This window comes from Myotis brandtii, unplaced genomic scaffold (genome assembly GCF_000412655.1).
Source record: "Myotis brandtii unplaced genomic scaffold, ASM41265v1 scaffold78, whole genome shotgun sequence".
Classification (NCBI taxonomy): Eukaryota; Metazoa; Chordata; class Mammalia; order Chiroptera; family Vespertilionidae; genus Myotis; species Myotis brandtii.
In genome coordinates this window covers 1,479,981-1,500,439 of record NW_005371131.1, presented here as the reverse complement: position 1 = coordinate 1,500,439, position 20,459 = coordinate 1,479,981, and the positions used below count along the sequence as shown (strand labels likewise).

At 62.2% G+C, this 20,459-nt stretch overlaps 2 protein-coding genes across 6 annotated transcripts in view; one reads left to right on the top strand and one right to left on the bottom strand.

Annotated features, from left to right (window-relative positions):
* Positions 1–10,634, top strand: part of KCTD17 (potassium channel tetramerization domain containing 17) — a 21,530-nt gene extending 10,896 nt beyond the window's left edge. Inside the window, exons 2-8 of the mRNA XM_014530801.1 lie at positions 210–236; positions 1,125–1,233; positions 3,305–3,396; positions 4,544–4,639; positions 6,992–7,117; positions 8,307–8,400; positions 9,900–10,634. Of these exons, the coding sequence (XP_014386287.1) occupies positions 210–236; positions 1,125–1,233; positions 3,305–3,396; positions 4,544–4,639; positions 6,992–7,117; positions 8,307–8,400; positions 9,900–10,237 (882 nt within the window). The 3' untranslated portion in view covers positions 10,238–10,634. The remainder of the gene's footprint in view (positions 1–209; positions 237–1,124; positions 1,234–3,304; positions 3,397–4,543; positions 4,640–6,991; positions 7,118–8,306; positions 8,401–9,899) is intronic.
* A 1,158-nt stretch (positions 10,635–11,792) lies between these two features.
* TMPRSS6 (transmembrane protease, serine 6) overlaps positions 11,793–20,459 on the bottom strand; it is a 38,140-nt gene continuing 29,473 nt past the window's right edge. For all 5 annotated transcript variants that reach the window (XM_005883231.2, XM_005883232.2, XM_014530841.1 and 2 more), the window contains 8 exons: positions 19,875–20,020; positions 19,412–19,510; positions 18,399–18,512; positions 17,049–17,165; positions 16,593–16,761; positions 14,588–14,859; positions 12,705–12,841; positions 11,793–12,171 (listed from right to left, as the gene is read on the bottom strand). In XM_005883231.2, the coding sequence (XP_005883293.1) occupies positions 12,013–12,171; positions 12,705–12,841; positions 14,588–14,859; positions 16,593–16,761; positions 17,049–17,165; positions 18,399–18,512; positions 19,412–19,510; positions 19,875–20,020 (1,213 nt within the window). In that variant the 3' untranslated portion in view covers positions 11,793–12,012. The remainder of the gene's footprint in view (positions 12,172–12,704; positions 12,842–14,587; positions 14,860–16,592; positions 16,762–17,048; positions 17,166–18,398; positions 18,513–19,411; positions 19,511–19,874; positions 20,021–20,459) is intronic.

Genomic DNA, 20,459 nt, shown 5'->3' with positions numbered 1-20,459 from the left:
GGGGGAGGAGGGGGGTCAGTTTGCTGGGATCGGGGCTGTCCGGCCTGGCACGCCCGCCGGGCTAGGAAGCCGCCGGCTTTATTTCCTAAGAGCCGGAGGCGGGAAGAACTGGCTGGAAGCGGGAGGAGGAAGTGGATCCTGGGTGAGGAGTGTTCCCATTGCCTTGGAAACGCACAACGCCAGGCACGGCCATTTGGAGCTCCTGAGAGCTGCCCTGGCTCCCACCCCAGGAGGCGGTGGGTCCGAGCCCGCTTTCCCCGCTCCTTGGAGCTTTGGGGACAGGCAGACACGCAGGGCCTTCCGTCCTCCCCAAGCGGGACTTTCTCCCTGGGGAAGGCGTGCCGGCGGCTGCCTCTCCCTGCCTTTTGGGGAATGGGAGGCCTGGTGTGCGGGGAGCTGGGTGGAGAAGGCCCAGGCTGCCCTCGGAGCTGGGCTTCGTCGGGGAGCGGAGCTTGCCCGGGAGGCACCAGGTCTGGGGGTCCATTCGCTCTGCTGTAAACTGCTGGCATGACCCGAGTCGGACCCTTCCTGCGCCAGGCTCAGCCTCCTGTCTGGGGCCGGGGACGCTGCTTGGAGACGACCTCTACGGCCCCTTCCCCCCCGCATCTCCTGGCCATCTGATGCTGTGACCCTGGGCAAGCCCCTGGCCTCTGGATGCCCTTTGGTCTCTGTAGAGTCGTGCTGCTGCCCGCCTGCCTCCCTGCAGGCTGAGGGTGTGCAGTGAGATAGTGGCTCCCCAGGAAACGTGCGAACCCCCCGAATGACTGGAGACAGTGTAGGGCTGGCTTCAGGGCAACAGCCTCCAAGAGGGACAGTCACTGAGCCCTCCTTTGGGTTGGCTGCCACTGAGACCTCACTGGATGCTCACAGTGACCCCTCGCTATGGGGGAGGGGAGTGAGGCTCAGAGAGGCCAAATCACTGGCCTAAGGCCACACAGCCAGGAAAAGGCAGAGGCGGGATCAGAACCACTAGGCTCCATCATGCTATCTCATTCCAGGGAAGAGCAGACTGTCTGCTCTCATTCCTTCCCTCCCCGCAACCCCTTACTGGGCCTGAAGTGGGGGGCGGGCAGGGGGAGGCCTTACTCTTCTCCTGCCATAGCCTGTGCCCCTCACCTCTCTAGGATGAGACCGGGGCCTACCTCATTGACCGTGACCCCACCTACTTCGGGCCCATCCTGAACTTCCTCCGCCATGGCAAGCTGGTGCTGGACAAGGACATGGCCGAGGAGGGTGAGTTGGTCCAGGGGGCCGGCCGGGCCTGCTAGCCCTGCCCTCTGCAGCCGGCCAGGCCTTCTGTGGAGGTCAAAAGCCATGCCTCCCCGTCAGGAGCGACATCTGCTTTCCTCTGTGCTCTGCCTCTTCCCATTCATGCCAGGGCTGAGTCCCAGGGGCTCTGCCGGGCTGACCAGCCTGAGCTCCCACTGGGTGCCACTGGGGAGGTGACAGGAATGCACAGGCAGAGGTCAGAGGGAGCCAGCGAGGCTGGCAGCCTTCACTGTGGGCAGGGATGCCCTTTCTCCCGGTCGTCTGGGTGTGAACGGGCTGGAGCTGGACACGGTGATCCAGTATCTCCGATGCCTGGTGAGGGCTTGCAGTCAGCAGGTGGGTGGAGCGGGAAGCTCTGCCCCAAATTCGGCAACATCTGCATCACAGTGTTGGCGGCGGGTGGAGGCGGGGAAGCTGTGCCTGGGGGGTGGCCTCTTGGCACAGTCAGTGCCACGTCAGCTCTTTGTTGGGGCACAGGGTGTGGCTCTGGGTCAGCTGACCCGGCCAGTCCAGCGTGGACATGTCACTTCTCCTTTCTGAGTCTCCACGTGTATATGAAGTATACCTGGTGATCTGCACTGGTGAAAGCATGTTTTGCAACAGCTAATGCCATGTGATCTGATGCGTGTAGCCTGTTGGTGTCTAGCACAGTCCACCCTCCTCCCTAGCGCGTCCCCAGTGGGCCAGGACTTCAAAATCAGAGCTCCTCCCCACCCCCCATAGACACTGGCTCATCAGGGCCCACAGCTTCCAGGCAGCCCCTCCTGGAGCAGGTACCGTGGGCGTGGCCTGGGCCCAGGAGCGGCTCCTCGGGGGAGGGGAATAAACACTCCAGCTGCCACAGCCAACACCTGCTTACAGGTTCCGGTTTTCTCCATGTTTGGCCACTCCCAGCGCCTTCAGACAGGGCGAGGGCCCCATGTGGGCGGCGGGGAATCTGGGAGGAGACTTCCCGGCCGTGTGACACCGGCAAAGTCACTTATCCTTTTGTGCCTTCATGCCGCATCTGTGACCTGGGGTGACAGCAGCACCCACCTGGCTGAGCTGCTGCGAGGATGAAAGGAGCTAAAACAAGTGTGTCACGCGGCGCAGCATCTGGCACCAGAGGACCAGTGACGCAATGTTAGCTGTCCGTCCTCCGCAGGGCTCCACGCGGGCACTGATGCAGCACCACCCACTGACCGCCTACTCTGTGTTCCGTGCTGTGTGGGCACCGGGGACAGCAGGGAGCCCAGAGGCCGGTCATGGACACCATCGGAGGGGTCCCTGCCCTGAGGGGCTTAGGGGAGTCCAGAGGCCGGGGGCCATTCCACTCCACTGGAGGGGTGACCACTTTGTCTCTAAGACTCGGTTCCCTTAACGGTACGGGGACGATAATGCCGGCTTCCCTGTGTCCCCAGGGCCGTGGTGAGCACAGGAGGGGCTTTGCAGACTGGGAAGTGGGGACGGGGACGCGCACATGCGCAGTGACCATGCACTTACAGTGGGCCTTGACGTCCGGAGCTTGAGTGTGAATCTTGGCTCTGCCGCTTAGGGGCTCTGGGGTCTTAGACAAGCTGCTTCTCTTCCTGGCTCTCAGATTCCCCATTGCTTCTGTGGGGCGACAGAAGTGCCAATCCTAGTTCTGAGAACTAACCACAGTAAAGCGTGGGAAATGCCGAGCCTAGCGCCTGGCATGGGGCATCATGGAACGGGGTCAGCCAGGGCCCCTCGCACTGTGGCAAGCTAGGGCCCAGTCCCAGCCAGCCTGCTGCCCCTTGACAGCCCAGAGCGGCCCCCGGATCAGGGGACTGGTAGGCACCCCTCGGTCACCAGGCTCGGCCCCGCAGAGATGCCGGCTGCTGAGCGGCAGTATCTCGCCCCTTCCACAGAGCGTGGGATGCAAGGAAGGAGAGGTTCCCTCTTGCTTGACCCCTGAACTCAGGAGATGCCCGTCACCCTCGTGTGACTGGAGCAGGAGGTAGGTGTGGAGGAGGAGGGGACACGGGAAGAATGGGAGCAGCGGAGTGACCCGGGACGGCTTTGTCTGTGCCAGGGGTCCTGGAGGAAGCCGAGTTCTACAACATCGGCCCGCTCATTCGCATCATCAAGGACCGGATGGAGGAGAAGGACTACCCCGTCACACAGGTCAGGGAGCAGGGGAGCAGCAGGGCAGCAGCCGTGGCCAGAGCAGCTGGTGATGGGGAGAGGGAGGCGGGAGTAAGGTTGGGAGAGGCGGGACAGTGTTTGCCTTGGGGAGTCCCAGCGGGCCTGTAAGGGAGGGTAGTTGTCCAGCTCCCAGACTCCCCAGCAAAGCGCAGACTGGGAGATAAACACGTCCTTCCCTGCCAGGATGTGTTCGCTGTGTCACCTTGGGCCACGCACGCCCCTCTCTAGACCTCGGATTCCTCTGGTGGGACACAGAGATCTGAGAATTGCCCATCCCTTCCCTTCCTCAGGCAAAACGGGGTCAGTGTGGAGGGACAGGGGGCCCTTTGGGGGACAGGGCAGGGTTAGTCAATTGTCTGTTTCGTGAGATCAGGCGGTGCCCTGGCGGACACGGCACAGCACAGCTGTGGAGCTGGCATTTCTGAGCGTGGACCCTGGGCCTCAGTAGCCGGCCTGTAGGGGGTGCTGTGAGATGCTCGGCCCGCCCTGGCCGAGAGGCGGAGGCAGGGAACAGGCAGCGAGGCACCCTTTCCTAGGCCCAGATTGAAGGGAAGGCTCCGTGTCTCCTGGAGGGCCTGCCTCAATTAGGGACCCCGAATGTCCCCCAGGCCCGTCCCTTCCCTTTTGTATCACAGTTCTGGCTCTGCCACTCTTTAGCTGGGTGACATTGGGCAAGTAATTGACCCTCTCTGAGCCTTCGTGAAAATTCCTAACTCCTAGAGTGTCTGGGAGGATCGAGATCACAAATGCCGAGTGCCCGGCATATAGTCAGCACTCGGAACGTGGCTCCCATCTTCCCATCCTGCCACCCTCTCCTTCTCTCCTTCTAGGGCAGCGGTTCTCAACCTGTGGGTCGAGACCCCTTTGGCGGTCGAACGACCCTTTCACAGGGGTCGCCTAAGACCATCCTGCATATCAGATATTTACATTACGATTCATAACAGTAGCAACATTACAGTTATGAAGTAGCAACGAAAATAATTTTATGGTTGGGTCACAACACGAGGAACTGTATTTAAAGGGCCAGAAGGTTGAGAACCACTATTCTACAGAAAGCCACTGTTCACCTGACAGCAGCAGACCCCCCTCCTGGGTGCCCTCCACCTTGCCCTTCTTCTGCCTGCAGGTCCCGCCCAAGCACGTGTACCGCGTGCTGCAGTGCCAGGAGGAGGAGCTCACGCAGATGGTCTCCACCATGTCTGACGGCTGGCGCTTTGAGCAGGTGGGCTGGGGGCGGGGGGCCATGCCCAGGGCCTCCCAGTCTCCGGGCAGAGTAGGCCCCTCCCTTCCTGTAGCCCCAGCCTTGGGTCTCATGCTGCTGCCCCACCTGAGGGGTCCTCTTAAGTTACAGTAAACAAGATCAGCCCGGCCGGCGTGGCTCAGTGGTTGAGAGTCAACCCATGAACCAGGAGGTCATAGTTTGATTCCCGGTCAGGGCACTGGGGTTGCTGGCTCAATCCCCAGTGCGGGGCCTGTGGGAGGCAGCCGATCCATGATTCTCTCTCATCATTGATGCTTCTATCTCTCCCTCCTCTGTCCGAAATCAATAAAAACATATTTAGAGTAAACACAACCAGGAAAGGTCACCGTTGGCCGCAGATGGGCCAGGACGAGAGAGGGTAGAAGGCCCACCTGCTGCAGGGCAGTTCTGGGCACCCTCCGTGCTCACACTACTAGTCTCCACAGTAGTGTGAGCGAGCCTCTGGCCCCCAAGTGACAGCTCAGGCGCAGGAGTTGTGGTCCACATAGGTGAGCAGAGCCCACCTGGAGCTAACACCTCCGGGAACAGTTCCATACGCACAGCTGCAGGGTCCCAGCCAGTGACATGCCACAGTCATCTGCACGTTAAGAGAAGCCCACAGCAGTGGCTCCGCCGGAGGAATTCATAGTGACCCCTCGTTCCTCCCAGGCCCGAGGCAGGCTTCCCGGCAGGGACTTGTCATCCTAAGTGGTGTTGGCCTAGTCACAAAGCAGACGTCCCGCCTGTCTCAGGTTCCAGAGGGACAGCCAGTGCTAGCCCGGGGTCAGGTTGACCCGTAGGGAAGGAGAGGGTTTGGCTAGCCCTGTATCCAAACCCACACGCGCGCTCCCTGGTGGAGGTTGTGAAGGGAGAAGGCTGGGCTCCCTGGGGGGCCGGGCCGTGTGGAGGAAGGAGCCCCCTCCAGGAGCCAGAGGCCTGATTCACATCTAGGCCTCACCAAGGACATGCGGTGTGACAGAGCAAGTTGCCTCTCCACCCTGCGCCTCAGTTTCCTAACCTGTGCTGTAGCGCTGTCGTGAGATGAGAAGGACCACTGATCAAGTCCCTCGTGCGGGGGGGACTCTAGCCATTGGAACAAGCGGGCATCATGCAAATCGTTAGACGTAGTTAAGTCTGTAAGACCCCAGAGAGGCCTTGGGGTCTCAGGTTCTGACTCCTGTTCACTCGTCCTGGCTGTGGGCCTTCCAGCAGGGCACCCCCTCCCCAAGCCTCGTCTGTGGATCGGCTGGCACTTCCTCTGCTGCTGGAGGAGGGTCCCTGGGGCTGAGGGAGGCCTGCCAGGTGCAGGGCCTTGGTCAGCCAGAGGGGCCGGTGGGTGTAGGGCTGCCCTTGAGCGCCCACGGGAGTCCGTGGCCATTGCGTGTGTTCTCAGAGGCCGAGCCAGCAGGTCGGGGGGCGACTGGTCTGGCCTGAGCAGTGGGCGACCTGTCCTACCTCTGCTTCCAAGAGTGAACCGAAGATTCTGTGGGGCCCCCTCATGCCTGCCTGGTCCCAGGGCTGCGGCAGCCTCATCTGGCACAGAGGGCAGCCTGCCCATGACAGGCCTGCTTTTAGGAAGCGGCCTGCTAGGCCTGGGCCGGGTCGGGGTGGGGCTGCGGGAGGAGCAGCAGTGCTGCCGGCCTTCCTCCAGGGACAGGCCCAGCCCGGCCAGGGAGGCTGGTCTGAAAGCACAGCAGAGGCGCAGGGGGGAGGGGCGGAGACTGGACTTGCAGCCCAGAGCTGCTCTCTCAAATCCTGGAAACCCAGGGATGCGTCTGAGCAGAACAGCCAGATCAGGACACAAGTTGGTATTTTTTTTTTAATCCTCACCTGAGGGTATTTTTTCCATTGATTGTTACAGAGTGTGTAAGGGAGGGAGAGGGGACAGGGAACAGCCAGATCAGGACACAAGTTGGTATTTTTTTTTAATTCTCACCTGAGGGTATTTTTTCCATTGATTGTTAGAGAGTGTGGAAGGGAGGGAGGAAGAGGGGCAGGGGGAAAAGAGAGAGAAACATTGGTGTGAGAGATACGCATCCGTTGGTTGCCTTCCGCATGCAAAAGAGAGAGAAACATTGATGTGAGAGAGACACATCCGTTGGTTGCTTTCCGCATGTGCCCCAACCAGGGGCTGGGGGTTGAACCTGCCCCCGAGGTACTTGCCCGTGACTTGGAATAGAACCTGACACCCTTCGGTCCTCTGGCTGACGCGCTAACCGCTGGGCACACTGGCCAGGGCACACGTTGGTGTCTTGACAAGTGCCGATGCCCACCTCCTCCCTCCGCACTGCCCCCAGCTGGACTGATCATCTCTCTCCCGTGGCCACCCTGTAGCTGGTGAACATCGGCTCCTCCTATAACTACAGCGGAGAGGACCAGGCGGAGTTCCTGTGCGTGGTGTCCAAGGAGCTCCACAGCTCCCCCCACGGGCTGAGCTCCGAGTCCAGCCGCAAAACCAAGGTGAGCCCAGCCTCCCCGCTTCCTCCCTGCCCCCCTGCCCTCCACGTAGCCATCCCTGCTTCTTCCTCCCGCTGCACACGCATAACCCCCCTCATAGTCCACGCCATCCATCCCATGCCACCCATGGTCCTGTCTGCTCATCGGGTCACCCAGGCCCAGGCTGGGGAGCAGTGAGATGGGACCATCCCAAGGCCGCGGCAGGAGTGACGTAGATGCCACTTGAACGGTGGCCACAAGGGGGAGGGAGTGCCCTGGGCCGGGCGTCTGGCCTGATGTGCCTCGCTCTGTGCGATCTTGGCCAAGTCCCCTCCCCTCGGCACCTTCTTTGTGTTGTCTGAGAATTGAGGGGGTAGGTCACATCCTCTCTGTGGTGCCGTCGAGCTTAGAGCTTCTGGGATCCTCATGGCCCGTCTATTCCCAGGGGCAGGTCAGTGTCCCCAGCTGGCCCGGGCCGGGGTGGGGAAGCCCAGTCTCTTAGCCGCGCCCCTTTCCCAGGCACCTGTGTTTCCACCCTGGCCTCTGAGGCAGCCTCAGCTGCCGCCCTGGACCCACGGCTGGTCACAAGCCTCAGGCGCCTTCCGTAGGGCCTGTGGGACAGGCAGCAAGCCGGGCGGGGAGCAAGGGAGGCCATTCCTTCCGGGGTCTGTCCCTGTGCCTTGGAGACGTATGAACCCTGGCTTCCTGTCTGTCTGTCTGCCTTCCCTGGCCTGGGGCTTCCCTGGCCCACCACCCCGCTCCGGCCAGTGGCTGGTGCTGCCTTCCGCTCCTGCCCCTGGGCCAGCGCCTGATGCTGGCCTCCCAGAACTGGGTGGTGTCCGCCCTGGGTCTTCCCCGGCCTCATTTCAACTCGGGCCGCCCTCCTGAAATGAAGCCTTCCCAGGCGTCCCTCAAGGACACCCCCTCCATACTCCCATCCAGGCGCACACCCTCTCCAGCCCCCTTCTCCCCCTGCCCAGCCTGCGCCCTATGCCAGCAGCCGGACCGGCCCGTGCTGTGCTGGTTTCTCCCGTCCCTTCCCAGGCTTCCCAGGGGACTGGCCAGATGCCCAGCTTCTTGGCTGTAGCCCTCCCTTCTCCCGGCCCATCTAGCCCACTGCCCGCCCTCCGCCGGGGCTCGTGGGGACAGCCGCCCGCAGGCCCCTCGCTAGTTCTCCACTCTTTCTTCCCTGGGTCCGCCGGCTGGTCCACAGAGCGCGGAGGAGCAGCTGGAGGAGGAGCAGCAGCAGGAGGAGGAGGAGGTGGAGGTGGAACAGGTGCAGGTGGAGGCAGATACACAGGAGAAAGGTGCAGCCAACCCCCGAGGAGAATGATTGCTCACACAAGCCGGAGCCTCCCGCCCGCTCCCTGCTGGAGCCAGCGCAGAACCGGGGGGCCGAGGGCTGCTGGGGGGCGGGCCGCCAGGGTTAGCTCAGCCGCCTGCCTGGCACCTCACCTGCATAACCATCCCTTCTCTCACTTTCTCTTTGCAGCCCAGTCATCTCAGGATCTCGCTAACCTTTTCTCCCTCCCACCACCGCCTCCTCCTCCTCAGCTTCCCGCTGGAGGTCCTGCCTCATCTTCATCCACCTCTTCTTCCTCCTGGATCTCTGCACCCTGCCTCTTCCCTCTCTGCCCCTGTCCGGGTTTCCTCTCTGCCTGCTCACGCCTCCATCCCGGGGCCACCCTGGTCCCAGCCTCCCGCGCCCTCCACCCAGGCGCCCCAGCCTTGCATCTCAGAGCATCCTGCCTGCCGCCTCCTGCATCCCTCTTGGCAGCTCCTACCTCCTGGCCTGGGGAGGAGGGGTGCAGCTGCACCTCCTCTGGCCCTGCCAACACCACTGGGCACCTCTGAGGCTGGGCCACCCGGCCCCAGCGCCTCGCCTCCTCGCCTCCTGCTCACATTTCCTCCTTGCAGGTTCCCGTCTGCACCCCTCAGGCCTGAGGCTGCGCGTGCAGGGAGGGCCTCAGCCCCTCACCCACCCCCAGAACGCCACCCCCGGTTTGTAGCTTGGCGGAGCTGGAGGGAGGGCAGAAGCCAGGAGGGTGCTCAGATCTTGTTCCTTGGACTTGGGCCAAACTTCTGGCTGATTTTTCGCCCCTCACCAAAGTTTCTCAGCTGACCTTGGCCTTGGATATGAGGCTGAGAGAGAAGAAGGAAGCTAGGGGTGGACCCTGTGCCATCTGCCCATCAGCGCCCGAGCAGGCTGGGCAGGAGGGGGGGATGCAAGCCAGATGCCCCGGCCTCCCCCTGCACACAAGCTCCTGCCTCACCGCCTCGGGGCCTGGGTCCCCGTCTCTGCAGGGAGGGCAGGACAGGCCACACTTGGGTTCCCTCGGCCTCTGAGGAGTCAGCCAGAGCCGGTATGGGGATCGGTGTGCGGCACCAAAAGCCCTGGTCCCGTACTTAGAGCCCCCACTCGGTCTTGTCTGCCTGCTCGGTCACTCAGGGCGATGACTGCTTTCTGACCTGCCTCTCTCGGCCTTGACCCCCTGGCCAGTCTTGGCAGAAACTGGCCTCCTAGGCAGCCACCACCGGCCCAGAATGGGGTCTGGGGCTCCCCTCCTCCCGGGCTCTGTCTGAATCCCCCTTCTCTGGGCCTCAGCCCCCTCCCTCCTCCCAGAAGGGACCCTGTGACTCACCTACCTCTTTCTCTCTCCCTCTCTCCCCACCCCCCCCTCCATTTCAATCTCCTTTCTGTCCTCCTCCTGCCCGCCCATCACCCTCCTCACCGGCCCCCCCATCCCTTTCCCGGTGTTCTGACCGCCCCGCCCCCGCCCCCCTGCCTTTCCCTCTTATTTTCTAGCTGTTACAAGCCAGAGGCACCCGGATGTGAGGCCCCAGATCACCTCCAGGCACTTGGGGTTCCGATCTGAAGTCCTTTATTTTTGTACCACGGGGTGGGCCCCCAGTTCAAGGGGGAGGAAGTGCTCTTCCCGCTGCCACCTCTGCCTACACCTGTGGGGCTGTGACCTACCCCTGCCTCCCTGGCGGGCCCTGGCACCCCTGGGCAGAGCCGCCTGCCTGTGGCCAAAGTGTGGCGCTGTCCAGCCGTGTCTCCCAGGCCCCTACGTCCCTTCCCCCGAGACCCCCAGCTGCATGGCGGATACAATCCCTCCTGGCCCGGTCACGTCACCTCCTTGAGCCTTAGCCTCCCTGTCTGTCAAATGGGCCCACTCTCCCCCCACCTACCTCACAGGGTTGTTGTGAGGTGCAGGGTCTCAGAAAGCCCTCCCTCAGGGAGTGAGTGCCCCACCCAGGGCGGCCCCCTCCCCTCTTCCCTCGAGGGGAAGGACAGTGTAGCTCCAGATGAGGTTAGGTGGGGGGGAGGGGTGGGGCAGCCCTCGGCCTTCCCCTGGACGGCTCCGCCCTCTGTACTGCTGTGGACAGAGGCAGGGGCTCAGCAGGGGCAGTGAGGCCACTTCGGACCTGGGGAGACGGGAGAGGGGCCACTCCCTCTGTCAGGGCCTCTGTCTGACTCCCCGCGGGTACCTCTCAGCTGTGTCTGCATCACCATGTAATAAAATCTGAAGAAACAGCGGCCTGGCTGCCTCCCTCCTTCTCTGGGTCCCTTTTGGGGGCTGGGGCTAAACTCAAGGTGGGATGATGACCCAAAGGTAATGGGCTTTTTCCTAAAACCCGGGACCCAGAGGGGTAGGGGACTCACAATGGCGGGGATCCTCTGCCCAGACATCGAGAGCATCAGTCTTGCCTTGCTGGTGCCCACCCCTCTCTGGGCCCCCTTTTCCTCGTCTGAAACAAGGGGTTGGACCAGGCGACTACCAGGCCAGGCCAGCAGGTTGCTGAGGGGCAAGGAGCTGGGCGCCAGGAGACCAGGTGCTCCCTGCCTGGCTCCCTGCCTCCCACTTCACAGCCTCAGCCCACTGTCCAGATGACCCTCTGCTGGCTGGCTTCACGCTGCTGCTCGAGGCCTCCCCTGCTCCATCCCAACCCCCTAGGACACCCCTGCTCCCTGCTATGACAACTCTTGGTCGCCTCCACCCCTCCCTGTTGCTCTATCCTCTGCCCCAAGTCCCAGGAAACAGAAACACCTTCCCGGTGTCCCGCCTTCTCTTAGAGCCTAGAGTCTAGACTCTAGACTCTGGCTTCTCTTTCCTGCCCTGCCAGGACCGTCCCCACCCCAGCTGGCCAGCTCCTTCCCCTCCCTAGTCCTGCTGAGGTCAGTGCCTAGGGCCCCATTCAATCTCAAAACAGGGCCTTGGGTCAGAGATTTTATTCCAGGCAGCTGAGCTCACCGCCAGGCCAGCCGCGAGTGGGCAGTGGAGGCCCAGGGGCAGGGAGGGTGTGGCCCAGGCTCCACCCCCCTTTGGCTCACAGTGGCAGCTGGCCTGCTTGGCGGTCTCCGCTCTGAGGGCCCCTCAGGGGCACCTCCCACCCCCACCTCTCAAGTTAGGTCAGGGGTGTCACAGCCTGGAATCTGCTCTCTGGAGTGGGTGCTCCCAAGCAGCCGCTGCACTGGGGGTGGGGTGGGGGTGGGGGTGGGGCTCAGACACTCCTTCTGGGACCTGGAAGCCACATCCTCACTGTGGAGCAGTCCCCCCCCCCACCCCAAGTTAGGGGGGACAGGGCAGGGAGAGAGAATCGGGAGCCTGGTGACCATGCCAGGCACGCTGGGAAAGTACTGACCAGCTGCGGGCCCTCCTCCCTGCGTGTGCCCCCTGGGGCCAAGTTAGGGGGGACAGGGCAGGGAGAGAGAATTGGGAGCCTGGTGACCATGCCAGGCTCACTGGGAAAGTACTGACCAGCTGCGGGCCCTCCTCCCTTCGTGTGCCCCCTGGAGTGATGCCAGGGAGCAGGCTGGGGGACAAGATGCCACTCTGGCTCCCACAGGGCCCCGCTGCCCCAGAATACTTGTTCCCCGCCTGATGGGTGCCCTGAGCTCTGCAGGGGGCAGCTCCTCAGGTCAGCACCTGCTGGATCCAGCCAATCACACCTGTGATGCGGGTGTAGACGCCAAAGTAGTTGGGCCGGCCGCAGCCCAGGCCCCAGCTGACCAGCCCCGCCAGGAACCAGCGACCACTGGGCTCCCTGCACACCAGTGGGCCGCCCGAGTCGCCCTGAAAGGTGGGAGGAGAGACAGGACTACGTCAGGGCAGGGTGCCTGCTCCAGGGCAGGTGCTGGCTGCTGGGGGTTTCTGAGTGACAGCAAGAAGGCCGCATTCCCTCTTGAAGCCTTGGCTTCCCTGGGCCCTTGGCCTGGCCTCCAGCATGTCCTGACTGGCCTGGAACTGGGCGGGGATCTGTGTGTGTGTGTGTGTGTGTGTGTCCACACACCCCGTCCACCCCTGCCTCCTCCTGGGGGCTCCTAGTCCTCTCTCCTGTGTCACCTCGGGCAAACTGCCTTGCGGTGGGCGAGGAGCAGAACTGGGTTTGAGCCTCAGACCTGCCTGCCCACCACAGTCTCTTCTGATCTGTGGCCTACAACCCGGGGCAAGTCCCTCAACCTCCTTGAGCCTCGGTTTTGTCATCTGTAAAGGGACAGCCATCACCACCTTGCTGGGGGCAAGCTGATGTGAGCAGAGGGCCAGACCCTGGGTGATGGGCACGTCACCCCCCTCCCCTCCCCGTCTCCCCCAGCCCCGGGAGTCACCTGGCAGGCGTCCTTCTTGCCCTTGTGGTAGCCGGCACACAGCATGCGGGGCGTCACCTGGTAGCGGTAGGCCTCACTGCACAGGTCCTGCGTGATCAGCTGCACGTCCACCTTCTGCAGGCCGTTGCTGATGGGGCCTGCCCGGCGAGCGGGGCCAAGGCCAGAGGGCAGAGGTGAGAAGATCCAAGGCGCCCTGGAGTCCCCACCCTTCCTTCCACTGTTCCCTTGGCATCCCAGGAGCCCCTCTCCTGCCCTGCCCACCCCTGCACCTCCGCCTCATGGTCACTCTGTTCAGGCTCCTCCCCTGTGTGGCCCACGGGCACAGAGCCCCTGCCCAGAGCCTGTCTGGACGGGTGTCTTCTCCAGTTGTTCCTCCCCTTCCGCCTCCTGCTTGAGCCCCATGTCGCCTCCCCTCTGCTCTGGGACAGCCCCGGGATTCTCCAGAGCACACGTCTGACCCCCCACACGCCCTCGAAAACTCTCAGCACTGGCCCCTGTCCAACCCAGCGCTTCTCCGAGGGGCTCGAGGGCTGCGTGCAGGACCCAGGAGGCTCCAGCGTGCACTGTGCCTGGTCTCGCTCAGAGACCTGTTCGCCCGGGGAGGGCCGGCCTCCAGTGTTTCTCTCCGTGCCCTCAGCGGGTCTAACGCACAGGGCAAGGTCCTGCCCGCAGGTCCTCACCCAGCTCCCCTGCCTGCTCCCCGCGGGCGCTCGGCGTGCTGCCTTCCTGGGGGTGCCTTTCCCTCCGCCGGGCACTGCCAGCTCACGCTCCTCCCTCAGCCTAGGCCTCCCCTGGACGCCTGCTCAGGGCTGCCTGCACCTGCCCGCCCAGGTCAGCTCTTAGCACTGTCTCCCCAGCGGATGCTCTCTCTCCATCTTCATACCCCTCAGCCCAACTCCATGTGTGGCATGTCGTGGCTGCTCCTCACTGTGTCGTGGGACGCAGACGGATGAATGGATGAGCGAGGGAGCCAGCCCTTGCCTTACCACTGCCCTCCCTCATCCTCTGGGGAGGTCACCGTTCACCGAGCCTGTTTCCTCTTTTATGAATGATTCCGACAGTGCTGCCTCCACATTGTAAGTCACTGCACACCTTCTAAAAGCCACCACCATGGAGGGCACAGGGCCTGGCTGGAGTTCTGCCAGCCCAGGCCCGGTTCACAGGACGGAGAGGTGGCCTCTAGGAGAGCCGCCCGGTCAGGTGAGGCAGGAAGGGAACCCACCTGCCTGGGTTCTAGCCCCAGCGCCATCCGTTCCTAGATGTGTATGTGCCTCTCCAACCCCCTGTGCCTGAGAGGCCGTAGCAGGAACAGCATGGGCTCTGGGGCCAGGCAGTCCTGGGATCCAGTCTCTGCTCCAGCCCTCTCTGCCTATGTGTTTTTGGCAACAGCTAAATGTCTCTGAGCCTCAGTTTCCCCATCCATAAAATGGGGCCGTACTACTCACCTAGGGTTATTGCGTGGATTAAATTAAATCATGTTCCCCTAAAATCAAACCTTAATTAAAAGCCGCCTCTCCTGCCTTGCCCCCCAACACACACACACACACACACACACACACACAAACACACCACCTTCCCACCCTGACTCCAAGGAGCAGAGGGTTGAGCTTGCCTGTGGGCTGTGGGCCCCTGGCCTGCCCCTTAACCCCACACAGAACCAAGATAACCTCCCATGACATCGGTTCTCCATAAATGCCCTTCCAGGAGGAAGGCAAGGGCCAGGAAGGCAGGCGCCCACAGGTAGTAAAAGATTGTTTTGTTCTGTGAAATCCAACCGGACTTACTCCTGGGACTTGCAGGCCTCAGGGTGGAACCCTGGGCCCCTTGCCCCGCCCCCCTCTAGGCTAGACATTGGGGGAGGCCCACCCCGAAGGCCTGCTCACCCCCCTCTCGCAGGGCGCCCCAGCCCGTGATCCAGCAGTGCAGGCCCGGCTCAAAGAAGTGGGAGCGCGCAGGCAGGCAGACGGGGCGGATGGCGGAGGAGCGCACCACGGGGTGGTCCAGCTGCAGCAGGGCCACGTCGTAGTCGTGGCTGTCCTCCTCGTGGTACGGGTGCAGGAGCAGGCGGCTCACCTTGAAGGACACCTCGCCCGGCCAGCGTGAGCTCTGCCACACCTTGCCCAGGAACACCGTCCACAGCGCCGGGGAGGCCATGCTGGGGGCGGGAGGGTGTCCACTCAGCAGTGGGCTTTCCTGTGCCAGTTCCTTCGAGTAGCCGGCTTCACCCCCCCCACCACCCCGGCCTCTGGACATGGTCCCCACATCCATCCCCTCCTGCTCTGTGAGGCCAGGTAGCTGGAGGCTGGCACAGTGTTCACTGTCCACTCTGGAGCCCGCCTGCCTGGGTTCCAGCCCCAGCTCCATCCGTTCCCAGATGTGTGTGTGCCTCTCTAAGCCTCAGTCTCCTTATCTGTGAAATGGGAATAGCATCTTCTACTCAGGTTTTCGGGGGGGATGTAGTAAGACTGTAGGTAAAAATATTAACACAGTGTTGGGGCCTGGCCAACGTGGCTCAGTGGTTGAGCGTCGACCTATGAACCAGGAGGTTACGGTTTGATTCCCGGTCAGGGCACATGCCCAGGTTATGGGCTCCATCCCCAGTGGGGGGGGGGGGGGGGGGCGTGCCGAAGGCAGCCGATCAATGATTCTCTCTCATCATTGATGTTTCTAGCTCTCTCTTCCTCTCCGAAATCAATAAAACAAAACACAGTGCCGGGCACCTGACAAGGCCTCTCCTTTCATCTGTGTGCCTTATGGGCAGGGCTGGGAACCCCTGAGGTTCCTCAGTCCTCCCTGGGGGGACGGGTGGGGAGGGAGTGAGTGTGGAGGGATCGCAGACTGGGCCCCGCAGACCCCTGGAGGCCAGGTCAGTGGCCAGGTCAGCCTTTACCTTTCGGGCAGAGGGGAGCCAGGGGTGGAGTGAAAAAGGGAGGTGGCCGGACCGCACTCAGAAAGGGTCCCCAGGGAATCTGGGCCAAGGAGGCAGAAGGGAGCAGGCTAAGGGCTGCGGGGCCCAGTGTGGATGGGCAGTGGTGAGGGTTCGCCCGGAACACTGAGAGACTTCTGTCCAGCTCTGACGTGAGGAGGGGGGACACCCTGTGCTGCCAAGTCCTTGGTTGGGACTGCGTAGCCTCAGGGCGGAAGAGGGGGTTGTGGGGAGAGGAGTCCAGGGCTGGCCGTGCGGGGAGGGGTCTGGGGACCCGGAAGATAGGCCCGGGGTGAAAGGGGGACATGGTAAGCCAGCACCATGCATGCGGGGAAGATGTCTGTGAGGCGGGGTGAGATGTCCCCTTGGGGGCGCGCCTGGAGGAGAGGGGTCTGCTCTCTGCTGTACCCCAGTGTCAGCCACCGTCCCTGGCGCATACAGGAGCACAACACACATTGCTGAGTGGATGCATGAGCGAGTGAATGCCTGAAAGGCTGACCCAACTTAAAACAAGATGCCAGCCCGACCTTTGTGACTCAGAGGTCGAGCATTGACCTTTGCACCAGAAGGTCACGGGGATATTCCCGGTCAGGGCACATGCCTGGGTTGCAGGTTCGATCCCGGGTAGGGGGTGTGCAGGAGGCAGCCGATCAATGATTCTCTCTCATCATTGATGTTTCTATCTCTCTCTCCCTCTCCCTTCCTCTCTGACATCAATAAAAATATATTTTAAAAAACAAAACCAGATACTGAAAGGAGAGCACAGAGAGGTTGAGCCACCTGTCCAGGGCCACAGAGCATGTTTGCGGCGGAGCCAGGACTGAACCCAAGTGTGGAAACAGCCATTTGGGGGGCTCCTCACCAGCCTTTGCTCTGTGTGCTTAGAGCGTAGGGACACGGGGCCTCCTTGCACGGCCTTCCCTGCCCCCCTCTCATGGCCTCGTCCCCACGCCCCCCCTCACCTGTCCTCCTGGAAGCAGTGGGCAGCTGTTATCACCCAGCGGTCGGCGATGAGGGCCCCCCCACAGATGTGTCGGCCCCGAACCTGGAGGCTGGCCTGCCACGGCCACTCACCCTCTGAGGACACGGCCCCGCCCACAATGCGGCCAGAGGGACCCTGGAGGCCACAGTCTGGATGGGGAGGGGGACAGGGAGGGGGAGGAGGGAGGTCAGTGGGCACAGAGACAGAGAGAGACAGAGAAGGGGGAGGGAGAGCGAAGGGAGACACAGAGAAAGAATGAAAGACGGAGTGAGGGGGCAGAGGTGGGAGAGAGAGACAGGTGGACACGTGGTGAGCTTTCCCTCCTGCTTCGGGTGTGGGCACCTCCCTCCCTCCCACGCTCTAGGGCCCAGTGGGTGGAGAGGGCCTCTGCCCACCCCACCCGTCCATGCCCCGGGCCGCAGGCAGGGCGGCTCACCACAGTGCTGCTCATCGGAGCCGTCCCTGCAGTCGGGCCGCCCGTCACACTGCGGGTTGGGCTTCTTCACGCAGCTGCGGTCCTCACACTGGAAGGTGAACGTCCCGCAGGGCACCCCTGGGATAGAGGGGGTGGGGGCAGGGCACAGAGGATGGGTCCCCGAGCCCAAGCGAGCCTCCAATCGAGGCCCAGGGAGACGAAGCCTGGAAGAGCCAGGAGGTGAGTGCTGAGGGTCTCGTGAGCCAAGGAAGGTTCCCTGAGGCTCCCTCCGCGTCTCCTAAAGGCAGGCTGTGGCCCTCCTCCCCGGCCCGCCCCGCCCCGCCCGACTGTCCTGTTGAGAGCAGGGCTCTGTCTCCCCTCTCAGACGGGGCCCCCGACCCTAGGGCCATGCCCCCCACTTCGGTGTGGTGCCCAAAGGTAGAACTGTGCCTCCAGTTTCAGACTGGGCTCTGCACTCAGCCCGGCAGACTTCCGGCCCTGGCCCCACCCAGCCGCCCACCTGCCCCTCACTGCTCCGCCTCCTGGCCTCCTTGCCTCCTGTTTGAATGTCACGTCTCCTCAAAGCCCAGTTCCAAGCCTGCCTCCTCTAGGAAGCCTCCCCCGCCTGCGCTCCCCACCCTCCGCTCTCCCCATGCTACTGGACATAGTGTCCAGAAGGCTTTGGGCAGAGAGAACCACCCATCATGTCTTCCTACCAACAGATGGTCCCCAGAGGGCAGGGGTCATATCTCTGGTGTCTTTCACTCCCACTGCCTCCCTCTGCTCACCTATCACTGGGTAATCTGCAAGGGTTGGTTGGCCAGTTGGATGGATGGATGGATGAATGGATGGATGGATGGATGGATGGATGGATAAACCAATAGACACAGAGAGATGATTGGGAAGACCAACAAATGGGTGGATTGGTGGTCCAGTGGGGAGAGTGACAAACAGCTAGAAGGAGGGATAACTGAGTGGATGTAAAGACCACGGCATAGACAGGTAGTTGGACAGATCAGTGGATGGGTGCACGGATGGAGGATGGGACAATGGACATACAGATAGTTGGGTAAACAAATAAATGGGTAGATTGGTGGTTCAGTGGATAGGGAGGTGGTTGGGCAGGCCAATGACGGATAAATGGATGGAAATACACTCAAGTTCTGGTTGGAGGGATTGGAAGATGGATGGATGGATGGATGGATGGATGGATGGATGGGTGGACATGTAGGCATACACACAGATGGGTTGGTAAGTATTTGGACAAGAGAGCAGAAACCGTTGCCAGAGAAGCGTGCAGAAGGGCTGGGCTGTCTGGCTGAGACCCACTCTTTGGTTTCCCTCTAGATGCCTGGTCACACCCCACCCTACCTTCCTGGCACTGCTCTTCATCACTTCCGTTGAGACAGTCAGGCTGCCCATCGCAGACCCTGGACAGGGGGACGCACGTGCTGTCCTCTTGGCACTGGAATGTGGCTCTGCAAACTGTGGGGACACGGGGGGCCGATAGGGGGAGCCAGAGGGACAGGCTGGGCTTTGCCTTGCCTGTAGAACATGGATTGCCCCTCACAATGGCAAATCTCTCTCCAGCTCCTTTATGCTAGAGTTTCACAGCAGCCTGGTGAGAGACACTATTTCATTGATGAAAACAGGAATGAAGTGACGTGTCCAAGGTCAGCTGGCTCAGCCAGAAGTAGAAGCCAGATGTTCTGGTTACAGATGAGGCGGCTTTCCCAGCACGCAGGCAGGGTCACCCCCGAGAAAGGTACAGGCCCTTTCCTCCGAGTCTCTCCCTTTGATGGGACAGAGAGGAGGGAGGTCTGGGGGTCAGACCAGAACAGGTTGCCCTGATGGTGAGGATCGGAACTCAGGATCAGAGGAAGAGGTGTTATTCCAAGAGGCTTGGAGACCACCAGGCCCCTGAGCTCTTCTGCAGGGCTGGGCAACTCCGATTAGACTTGGCAATTCCAGTCTGAACCCCTGAAGTGGAGGGTGAGAACCCATTCTAGGGAGGGAGATGGGCTCTCTCTGGGCCACCCAAGATCTGCCTGCCCCTGAGTAACAGCCTCTCCTCCCGGGCCCCACCTCGGTTCCTTCCCAGCCGGCTGCTGGGACAGAGGCTGGGGGTGATGGCCAGGGCGGGAGAAGCCCCGAGCTGGGAGTCAGGAGACCTGGTCCCAGTTTGTCCCCACCACTGACTGCCCCATGGGAGGCGGCTTGCCCACTCTGTGCCCCCATCTTCCATCTCAGCACAGAGAGGGCACCCCACTTCCGGGATGCTGATATCGGGAACTGCACGTGGGGGTCTCTACTCAGAAGGGTGGGCTCAGCCCGGTGCAGAGAAGGCGAGGGGAGAGGAGGGGTGCCACAGGCCGACTGCTCACCGCAATTTCTCTCGTCCAGGCCGCTGGGGCAGTCCTTGACCCCGTCGCAGGCGGGCACGCAGAGTCCGTTCACAGAGCAGAGGAACTCTCCAGGGCATGCTGGGGGGGGTGGTGCCATTAGGGTGTGCCATCGTGAAAACACGCACAGATGCAGCCTCTGTGAGCCTCACTGCACCCCCATGTACACATGCTGTGGACATGGTCCGTGTGGAATCCATGTCCAGTCTCACACATGCAGCACACATGCAGGTATGTATGAGTGTGTATACCTTGTGAACACACGCGACTGCTTTGCTTGCACACACAAAGCTGCATATGCGTGTATACACACATACGTGTTCACATGCACACATGCACACACACACTCCCTTTGCCTAGCCCCTAGGCACTCCCAGGGATGGCAGAGGCCAGAGGAAGCTGGGGGGCTGTGGGGGGCTGCCTCGCCCCAGCAGCTCATACTCACGATCCGACTGGTTGTACAGGCCGTAGTGCACCTGCACGCCGGGCCCGGTGAGGGAGATCTGGGAGGTGAAGTTGATGGTGATGCCGGTGCTGGCCACCACGGGGATCCTCTCTGCGTAGGGCTGCAGCGTGCGCAGGCCACACAGCCTGGGGCGACAAGAGACACACTCAGGGCCCCTTGGGTCTGTCCAAAGGAAGGGGCGGCCTGGGCCCCATGCGGACAGGGCAAGGATAGGGCAGCCAGAGAGGACGGGGGAGCTGCACCCCCTCCTCTGTCTTGATTTTCCCCTTGGGTGGCCTCTCACTCCCAGAACCATCTTCAGAAAGCAGCCTGGCTAGGTCACTCCCCTGCTCACAACAGGCAATGGCTCCCACTGCCTGCAGGATGCAGCTCAAGTCTGGACTCCAGTCCCCGTGACTAGCAAGTTAGGGTCCCTCTCGGAGCCTCACTTTCCTCCCTTATGAAATAAGGGCCATTTGGTCTCTGTTGACCTGAAATCTAACAAAAGGGCTCCAGCGTGTCGGGAGAAGAAGCACCGACTATTCCCCTCTGTGGACAGGAGAGGGCAGCCGCCTTGTGCTGGGG